The sequence below is a fragment of the Natator depressus genome, chromosome 20, assembly GCF_965152275.1.
Source record: "Natator depressus isolate rNatDep1 chromosome 20, rNatDep2.hap1, whole genome shotgun sequence".
In the NCBI taxonomy this organism is placed as follows: Eukaryota; Metazoa; Chordata; order Testudines; family Cheloniidae; genus Natator; species Natator depressus.
The window spans coordinates 26601426-26611267 of NC_134253.1; the positions used below are offsets into that span (position 1 = coordinate 26601426).

Here is a 9842-nt window from a genome sequence, read left to right on the forward strand (position 1 = left end):
CCTCTCCAGGTGCACGGGCGTCAGAGGGCAGGTCCTTTCTGGGTATGCCACGTAGACCGGTGCCAATCGGTGCCACCCCTGCCCAAAGCGGAAGAATCAGCAGCGGCTACTCAGAGGTGCAGGGGCCTGAGGCTGGATTTGGCTCGTGGTGCCTGGGTTTGGTTTTAATCTAGACTTTGAATGATTCAGGGTCACCAACATCGGGAGGTTCCTGCCCTGCTAAGAATTGAGCTGCGCCCACCCCAACCCCCCCGCTCGTTCCATGCAGGGGACACAGACGTGTTAGCTCCCTAATGAGCTGGGCTGGCTGCAAACCAGCAACCGACAAGGGAAAGGGCCCGTGTCCCACCGCAGGGCCCCTCGAACGCCCGTAAGCAATACTAAGCGTCATTAACAATGACTAATGCCCGGAGCTGAGACAGGCTTGGTGCTTTACCCTGCCAAGGGCTAACGCCTCCATGGGCGCCCGTGGGGGCTGCTCCAGGGTCAGGGGTCGTGAGCCGCACATAGAACAGAAGGTGCCCAGAGAGCCGGTTTATTTGACCCCAACAAAACCAAGAACCAACGTGAGCCACGGGGGAGCATGGTGTGACCTGGGCGTCTGGACTGGCCCCACGGTAAATGTAACGGCCCCAGGGCCCAGGAAAAACGCTGGAACTGGGGAAAGCTGAAAAGAACTGAAATTTCCAAGTGTTTCTTCAGCAGGGCTCGAAATGGAACAATTTCAAATTAAAAAAATCAGATTTTTGGAATGGGTGAAATTTTGAAATTCGCACACGCCCTGTTGTGCCAGACACGCACGCGCACACACACACACACGGGCACTGGGGCGAGACACCCTGGAGAGCTGCGGCCTGGCTTGGCTCCTCTGCTCGGTCCCAGCCCACCAGCCAGGGCACATCAGGGAAAGGGCCGTGACCCCACCGGCCCCCAGAACCAGTCCCCTGCGGTGAGGGCTTCGGGCTCTGTCACGGTGTCCCTGGGCGATGCTCTGGAGCTGCTCCCCATGAAGCCAGGCAGGACTCTGGGGGAGTCTCCTCTCTGGGAGCAGCCTGTCTGCAGGACACACAGCTCACCCGGCTCCACCTTCCTGGGTCTGACCTCGGAGCATTCAGCCTCCTCTGCCCCTCCGTGCGCTTCCCACAGCGAGTCCGCTCAGGCGGGGTCCTGGGGAAGCCAGAGGGTCCTGCCCCCCAACTCTGCAGTCAGACGTGACTCTCAGCCAGCCAGTAAAACAGAAGGTTTATTAGACGACAGGAACATGGTCTAACACAGAGCTTGTAGGTGCAGAGAACAGGACCCCTCAGCTGGGTCCATTTTGGGGGGCAGTGAGCCAGACAACCCCGTCTGCCCTTCACTCCATGTCCCAGCCAGCCCCAAACTGAAACTCCCTCCAGCCCCTCCTCCTCTGGGCTTTGTCCCTTTCCCGGGCCAGGAGGGCACCTGATTCCTTTGTTCTCCAACCCTTTAGCTCTCACCTTGCAGGGGGGAAGGGCCCAGGCCATCGGTGGCCAGGAAACAGAGTGTCGGCCATTCTCTGTCTCCAGACCCCTGCACACACCTGCCCTCTAGGGCTCTGCAAGGATCATACACCCTTACCCCACCCCCTAGATACTTAAGAACTGCCTAGGGGAAACTGAGGCACCCCCACACTATTCAGAGGAAACATTAAGAACAGTCCCACTTCGTCACAGGCTCACACACCTCTGGGCTCCTCCTTCTCCTCACCCAAAGCTTCAGGCCCATCACTGCCCAGCTCTTCCCCCTGCCCGGAGTCACCCTCCCCACCGTGGGCTGGCGGGGGCAGCCCTGGACCGCGGCTGCCCCGGGCCGCAGCTACGACTTCATGAAGCGTCTTCTCACAAGCCACGCTAGCAGGCCTGCGCCGCTGAGAACCAAAAGCACCACTATGACTATCACGATCCCGTGCCTTTGCTGAACTGTAGGCAGGAGAAACAGGAGTCAAGGGGGGCCCCAGCTTGCATCCCTCTCCCCCTCCCTCTCCCACAGAGCCCAGGTGCCCCTTACCCCAGCCCCACAGAGCCTGGGTGCCCCTTTGTCCCCGTCCCCCCCCCACAGGGCACAGGTGTCCCTGAGCTGCCTCCCCCTGCACAGGGCCTGGGTGCCCCTGAGCTGCCCCCCAGCACACACAGGGCCTGGGAGCCTCCCTGCCTCCCGTCCCCAGCCGCCCCTCCCGGGGCACTGCGGGACACGGTAGCCCTGTCTCGGTGGCCCCCAGCCAGTCCTTGCTGTCTGCCCTGACAAGAAGGGGATCAGACCAAGCCGGCAGGGCTGGGGACCCTGCCCCAGACAGAGACCACCCCCTGGCCCAAGGAATAGCCACCGCCAGGACCCACAGACACGTCACGAGGGAGCCAGTGACCGAGGCAGGCCTGGAGCCCGTGGCTCCGGGTCCCAAGCTGGGACAGTGCTCCCAGCCTTGGGCCCGGCTCTGGGGGCTGGCACGGAGCCCGTCCGCAGAGGGGAAGGAAGGCGCCCTGGCCCCCAGGGGTCTGGTGCAGATTCCGCGCCCCCTGCTCAGCCCTTCACGCGGCCGGGAAGGAGGAATGGCCAGGGAAAGCCAACAGGACACCACTGCCCGCACCTATGCTGATGTTCACGTGCCCTGAGCTGGCCCCGTATCTGTTCTGTGCCAGGCACTGGTAGGTCCCGCTGTGGGCGAGCTGGGCCGAGTGCACCGTCACCGTCCGGCCGCGGTCAGACAGCTCCACGCTGGCGTTGGAGGGCAGCTCCCAGAGCAGCTCGGGCAGGGGGTTCCCCTCGGCGCTGCACCGCACCGTGAAGTTAGCGCCGACACCGAACTCCAGCTGCTCCACGGAGACCTTCACGCTGTGGGGCAGGGCTGGAAGGGCAGGGGGAGGGCAGGGGTCAGCAAGGATGGGCCGGTTGGGAGTAGGCCTGGGGGGGGGGGCTGATCCCCACCTCTCACCCATGTGCCCCACACCATCAGGCTTGCCCCGGTTTTCTCCTGGCCACCCTGCCAAGGGGGCGATGGGTATCACTGTCCCGGCGCTACTGTGGGAGCAGTGCTGGGAGTCGGGGCTCCAGGGTCAGAGTCCCAGCTCGGGGTGGGATCAGAAAAGGGAACCCTGCTGGGGCTGCTGCAAAGGGAGGGGGGTCTAGCAGTTATAGGCAGGTCTTGGGAGCCAGGACTCCTGGGTTCTATCCCTGGCTGTGGGAAGTAATTTTGTTTCTTATTTCCATGGTCTCAGAAAGACTCAAAAAGAAATAGCAAAAAATATTTTAAGTACATCAGAAGCAGGAAGGCTGCTAAACAACCAGTGGGTCCGCTGGATGATCGAGATGCTAAAGGAGCACTCAAGGACAATAAGGTCCTTGCAAAGAAACTAAATGAATTCTTTGCATCGGTCTTCACGGCCGAGGATGTGAGGGAGATTCCCAAAACTGAGCCATTCTTTTTAGGTGACAGATCTGAGGAACTGTCCCAGATTGAGGTGTCATTAGAGGAGGTTTTGGAACAAACTGATAAATTAAACAGTAACAAGTCACCAGGACCAGATGGGATTCACCCAAGAGTTCTGAGGGAACTCAAAAGTGAAATTGCAGAACTACTAACTGTGATCTGTAACCTAACATTTAAATCAGCTTTTGTACCGAATGGCTGGAGGGGAGCTAATGTGACGCCAATTTTTAAAAAGGGCTCCAGAGGAGACCCTGGCAATTACAGGCCGGTAAGCCTGACTTCAGTACTGGGCAAACTGATTAAAATGATAATAAAGAACAATATTGTCAGACACAGAGATGAACATAATTTGTTGGGGAAAAGTCAACATGGTTTTTGTGAAGGGAAATCACGCCTCACCAATCTACTAGAATTCTCTGAGGGGGTCAACAAGCATGTGGACAGGGGGGATCCAGTGGATACAGTGTACTTAGATTTTCAGAAAGCCTTTGACAAGGTCCCTCACCAAAGGCTCATAAGCAAAGTAAGCTGTCATGGGATAAGAGGGAAGGTTCTCTCATGGATCGGCAACTGGCTAAAAGACAGGAAACAACGGGTAGGAATCAATGGTTAGTTTTCCGAATGGAGAGAAGTAAATAGCGGTGTCCCCCAGGCGTCTGTACTGGGCCCAGCTCTATTCAACATAATAATAAATAATCTGGAAAAAGGGGTAAACAGTGAGGTGGCAAAATTTGCAGATGATACAAAACTACTCAAGAGAGTTAAGTCCCAGGCAGACTGAAGAGCTACAAAAGGATTTTGCAAAACTGGGTGACTGGGCAACAAAATGGCAGATGAAATTCAGTGTTGATAAGTGCACAGTAATGCACATTGGAAAACATAATCCCAACTATACCTCTAAAATGATGGGGTCTAAATTAGCTGTAAACACTCAAGAGAGGGATCTGGGAGACACAGTGGAGAGTTCTCTGAAAACATCCGATCAGTGGGCAGCAGTCGTCAGAAAAGCGAACAGAATGTGGGGAATCATTCAGAAAGGGAGAGATCATAAGACAGAAAATGTCACATTACCTCTATAGAAATCCATGGTACAAATCCAGGATTCATCCTTGAATCCTGCGTGCGGACATGGTCACGCCATCGCAAAAGAGAGCTAGTGGAATTGGAAAAGGTTCAGAAAAGGACAAAGAAATGATGAGGGGGACGGAACGGCTTCTGTATGAGGAGAGATTAATAAGGCTGGGAATTTTCAGCTTGGAAAAGAGACGACTAAGGGGGAATATGACAGAGGTCTACAAACTCATGCCTGGTGTGGAGAAAGTAAATAAGGGAGTGTTATTTACTCTTCATAACGCAATCACTAGGGGTCACCCAATGAAATGAATAGGCAGCAGGTTTAAAACAAACAAAAGGAAGTATTTCTTCACACAACGCACAGTCAACCTGTAGAACTCCTTGCCAGAGGATGTTGTGAAGGCCAAGACTATAACAGGGTTCAAAAAAGAACTCGATAAGTTCCTGGACGATAGGTCCATCAATGGCTATTAGCCAGGATGGGCAGGGACGGTGTCCCGAGCCTCTGTTTGCCAGAAGCTGGGAATGGGCGACAGGGGATGGATCACTGGGCGATTCCCTGTTCTCGCCATGCCCTCTGGGGCCCCTGGCACTGGCCGCTGCCGGCAGACAGGACACTGGGCTGGAGGGACCTTTGCTCTGACCCAGTCTGGCCGCTCTGAAGTTCTTATGGTCAGGAAGCTGCTGCACGCTAAGAACTTAGCGCACTGATCCCCACTTGCAGTAACCGAACAGCTCCTCACCCCAGACCTGCAGGGTGGCCCTGGCGCTGTCATTCAGCACCTGGAGGCCCACGCGGAGCCAGGCCTGGCACACGATTTCCTGCCCATGCTGCGTGGGCTGTGCCACGAAGCTGTACCCCACGGCCGGGCTGCCGCGGCTCTCGCTGAGGGTGCTGCCCCCGCTGCTCAGGGTGACGTTGATGTCGGAGGGGCTGGAGCCGGACACAAGGCTGGAGACGTTGCAGGTGATTCGCTCCTGGCGACCAGCCACCATCTCAGCTCCCAGGTGGATCTCGGGGGGTGAGAATCCTGTGCAGGGGGGAGGGGGAAACAGAGAGGAATTGACCTTCCTGAAGCTTCTCCCTGCATATAACAGGCCAGGGGCTCTGCCTTCTTGTAAAGACTGTGCTCGGTGTCCGGGGAGCCAGGACTCCTGGGTTCCATTCCCAGCCTGGGAGCGGACAGTGCGGGCTGGTGGTTAGAGCAAAGAGAGCTGGGAGGCAGGACTCCTGGGTTCCATTGCCAGGGGTGGGAGGGGACTGTGGGGGCTGGTGGTTAGAGCAGAGGGAGCTGGGAGGCAGGACTCCTGGGTTCCATTCCCAGCTGTGGGAGGAGCCGGTGCTGGGAGCAGGGTGCTGGGAGCAGAGTGCTGGGAATCCAGACTCCTGGGTTTTACTCTTTGCACTGACTTCTAGTCCTTGGAAAAGTCCTTCCCCTCCCCATGCCCCGTATCCCGTCCGCAGCACTGGGCACACCCCACCGGGGAGGGGCAGCGCTGGGGGGGCGAGTGAGCGCGCGGTTAACCCTCAGCGTACGGTACACGTGGAGCCTGGCTTTTTCGATGATGTTCGTGGAGGTGACGTAGCACTGGGGCTCCAGGTCCCACACCGCGAGGCTGGAGATGTGCAGAGACACCCAGCCGGGTCCCTCGTTTGTCACCTTCGGCACCGACGTCTCCCAGCCCAGGTGGGCGAGACTGGAACAGGTGCTGCTGCAGTTCAGAACCACGTGGCCCCGGAATGTCACCGCCGGCTCCTTGGGCACGATGCTCAGGCCGCAGGGGTCCAGGTGCACTGGGGAGCAGGGCAAGAATCAGGCAGGCTCCCCCCAGCCCATGTGGCCACAGCAGCCCTCTGGGGGCACCACATGGGCTGGACCAGGCTCCCCCCATGGACCTCCCAGGCTCAGCAGCTGGCCCCACAGCCCAGGCCTCCCTCTGGGGCATCAGCCTGCGGCTCCAGCTGCAGGGCTGGTTGGGGCTTGGGGGTGGGGTTACAGCTGCATGTAGCCCCAGAGCGTGAGGAAATACCAGATCTAGGGGGGCCTTGGCAGCCTTCACCCCCCTCCTCCCGCCTTGTGATACAGCCGTTAATTAGCTGGGCCCTGGGCTGTTTTATCCCCAGGAGCCCGCCTCAGAGATGCACAAGGGGGCAACATGCCCGGCAAAGTGTTGGTCACAGTTCAGGGCAACTTCACCTGTGTTTGCCCCCGCCCCCCCGTGGTCCAGCAAGGGCACTGCACTCGGGTCCCAGCTCCTCGGGCATCAGATCTGAATAGTGTGGGGGTGCCTCAGTTTCACCTATGCAGTTCTTAAGTATCTAGGGGGTGGGATAAGGGTGTATGATCATTGCAGAGCCCAAGAGGGCAGGTGTGTGCAGGGGTCTGGACACAGAGAATGGCCGACACCCTGTCTCCTGGCCACTGATGGCCTGGCCCTTCCCCCCTGCAAGGTGAGAGCTAAAGGGTTGGAGAACAAAGGAACCAGGTGACCTCCTGGCCCGGGAAAGGGACAAAGCCCAGAGGAGGGGGGGTTGGATGGGGAGTCAGTTGGGGGCTGGCTGGGGACATGGAGTGAAGGGCAGACGTGGTTGTCTGGCTCACTGCCCCCCCCCCAAATTAACCCAGCTGAGGGGTCCTGTTCTCTGCACCTACAAGCTTTGTTTTAGACCATGTTCCTGTCGTCTAATAAACCTCTGTGTTACTGGCTGGCTGAGAGTCCCGTCTGACTGCGGAGTTGGGGGCAGGACCCTCTGGCTTCCCCAGGACCCCGCCTGGGCAGACTCCATGTGGGAAGCGCAGGGAGGGGCAGAGGAGGCTGAATGCTCCGAGGTCAGACCCAGGAAGGGGGAAGCCGGGTGAGCTGTGTGTCCTGCAGACAGGCTGCTCCCAGAGAGGAGACTTCCCCAGAGTCCTGCCTGGCTTCGTAGGGAGCAGGTCCAGAGCATCGCCTGGGGACTCTGTGACAGGGGGAAATGACATCATGGGGAGACCTCACTCTCCCGACAACACCACACCTGGAAACACCTGATGAATAAAGACTGAACGGGGGGAATGATGGTCCCAGGTTAAAGGGATTTCTAGCCTGTGTGTGAAAACCTGAGAAAGCCAAGGCAGCTTGTGCCTTAAGAATCCGCCAGCCTGTTTATCACTCAGGGTGAGAATTTGCTCATTAATATCCTATCGAGTGTGTTAAGCTCAGTTTGCAGTTTTATTTATTTACTAGGTAATTTGTTTTGCTCTGTTTGCTTTCACTTACAATCACTTAAAATCTATCTTTTGTACTGAATAAACTTATTTTTGTTTTGTCTAAAACCAGTGTGTGGGTGTAATAACTCGGGGCAGAAAGCTGTTGTGTATTTCCTCTCCACATTGAGGGAGGGGGCAAATTTCATGAGCTTGCACTGTACATTTCTCTGTGCAGTGCAAGACAATATAATTTTGGGTTTACACTCTGGGGTAACTGCAGCTGGGTGTGTCCCTACTTGTATGTGTGCTGGTAAAGTGCAGGCTGGAGCCTGGGAGAGGGCTTGGCAGGCTCGTCACAGCAGTACAGTGTAAAGGGAGGCCAGGCTGGTGGGTCAGGGGGGCTCAGTGGTACCCCAGTTCCAGGTAGCACCCCAGGGGGAACCTGTCACAGGCGTCTTGGCCCCAAATACAAGCTACTCCCCCGGCCCTTCCTAGCGATGCTATTCTGCAGGTGAAAGCGCTACAGAGAAGACACAGAGAAACGAAAGGACCGGCACAAGCGTCCCGGAGACCACCCCATGCAGTCCTGCAAGCCCCACCCCGCACTCAGAACAACAAGCACCCGCGTGACAGGTCAATCTCCCCTGTACACCGCTCGGGTCTTCAGTCTTCAGAGTCTGGGAACAGCTAGTCAGCCGGACAGTGGTTCTTTGCTCAGGATGTAGCCTCTGAAAGTTGGGTCTGCAGGTGGGAATTTGCTTCCCACCCATCCCCAGGTATTTTGTGGGAAACCCACTGAATTTTTCTTATCCCCAAAGTCCCTTTTTGTCTGGCACATAGTTTAAAATTGTCCTTTGATGCTCAGCTCACTTCTGAGGTCTACACTGCCCCTGTTGCCCAGCGAGAGATGCTACAGACATCCCACACCAATATGCAGACTTGGCATTTCCACGCCAATGGACCCCCCCCAAGCTGTTTAAACTTGATTCACTCAGCGTGACGCAAGACCGAGCAGAAAATTGCCAGTCACATCCCAGGGATGGCTCGGCCTTTCTTTGTAAATTGGGGGGTTGGTGGTGACGTTACAAAGAAACCAAGAATAAAATCATTACAAATAACGAGTCAAAGCTAAGGGCTGTGGCTCGGCTGTAACCCATCAGTCAGATCTGGGTCTTACCTACGGGTCTGAAAATATTAACTCGTTAGCCTCCCCTGGGCCCGGGTTAGGAACGGGGGCTGGAAGCCCACGGGGCAGCATGCCAGCTGGCAGAGTGCTGAGCAGGAGGTTCTGTTTCCTGCCTTAAGCCTGACCTAGGAGAAGTAATTTCCCCTCTATGGGGTTGTTTTCCTCCTTCAGTCTCTGGGAGCTTGTTGCAGTTGGACTGGTTCTCACACGGCTTCTGCGCTGTGCCCGGCACCACAGGGCCCCGATTCCAGCCAGGGCTGGTGGGTGCTACCGGAATATGCTCCATCAGTCTCCCCAGTGCAGAGAATCACAATCTCCAGCCATCACTAGTGCTTGGGAGGGGCCTGCAGCCAGCACAGAGCCATTCTGCCCAACGCTTTTGCCAGCCTGGAAGCATCTCTGCTACTCTCAGGGTTTGTGTTTCAGAGCCGGCCGGCCCTGACGCTCCCTCCCCTGCAGCATCAGCCGCAGCCCGTGGGGCGCTCGGTCTAGCCCTTCGGAGCCCCTGCTCTGTGGGAGGCACCCGTCAGGGCTCGCCTCACCCCATCTGTGCACAGTCTGAGCTGGGACAACATTGCAGTTCCAGCCCAGGTCCCGGTGCCCCTCTCCAAATTACCCCGTCCCAGCTCCAGAGCTCAAGGCACAAGCTGGCACCTGCCAGGCAGGGTCAGCAGCTCTGGCGTGTGGCACCGCGACACGGCGGGCAAGTTGGGAAGAGAAGGTTGAACCCACTCTCGACCGCTCATCTTCGAATTCACCCGCCTTGCGGCCTGAGCTCCCGGCCAGCCCCCTGCCAGCGGACCCGGAGAACACGCAGCTTACCCAGAGGCAGGCAGCAAAGCAGAGCCAGTGGTGTCAGGCCAAGACAGAGGCAGTGACCTGTCATTGTGCCCCAGGAGAACCGTGCGTCTGGAGCGGAGCAGCCTGTGCACAGAGTCCACCCGCAGGG

The 9842-nt window shown here is 57.4% G+C and overlaps 1 protein-coding gene across 1 annotated transcript; it reads right to left on the reverse strand.

Annotated features, from left to right (window-relative positions):
• Positions 1-1366: 1366 nt before the first annotated feature.
• LOC141974923 (intercellular adhesion molecule 4-like) lies at positions 1367-9842 on the reverse strand. Its single transcript, XM_074934974.1, has 5 exons — positions 9716-9842; positions 6057-6314; positions 5263-5550; positions 2606-2863; positions 1367-1940 (listed from the first exon to the last, which is right to left on the reverse strand). Exons 1-5 carry the CDS (start codon positions 9777-9779, stop codon positions 1837-1839), a joined length of 972 nt encoding a protein of 323 aa, XP_074791075.1. The 5' UTR covers positions 9780-9842; the 3' UTR covers positions 1367-1836.

Coding starts and splice junctions, on each gene's coding strand:
- LOC141974923 (XM_074934974.1), bottom strand. CDS start 9,779: ATGACAGGTCACTGCCTCTGTCTTGGCCTGACACCACTGGCTCTGCTT. Junction 5,551..6,056: donor AGCCAGGCTCCACGTGTACC/GTACGCTGAGGG, acceptor CCCCCTGCACAG/GATTCTCACCCCCCGAGATC. Junction 2,864..5,262: donor GGCCACCCTGCAGGTCTGGG/GTGAGGAGCTGT, acceptor CTGCCCTTCCAG/CCCTGCCCCACAGCGTGAAG.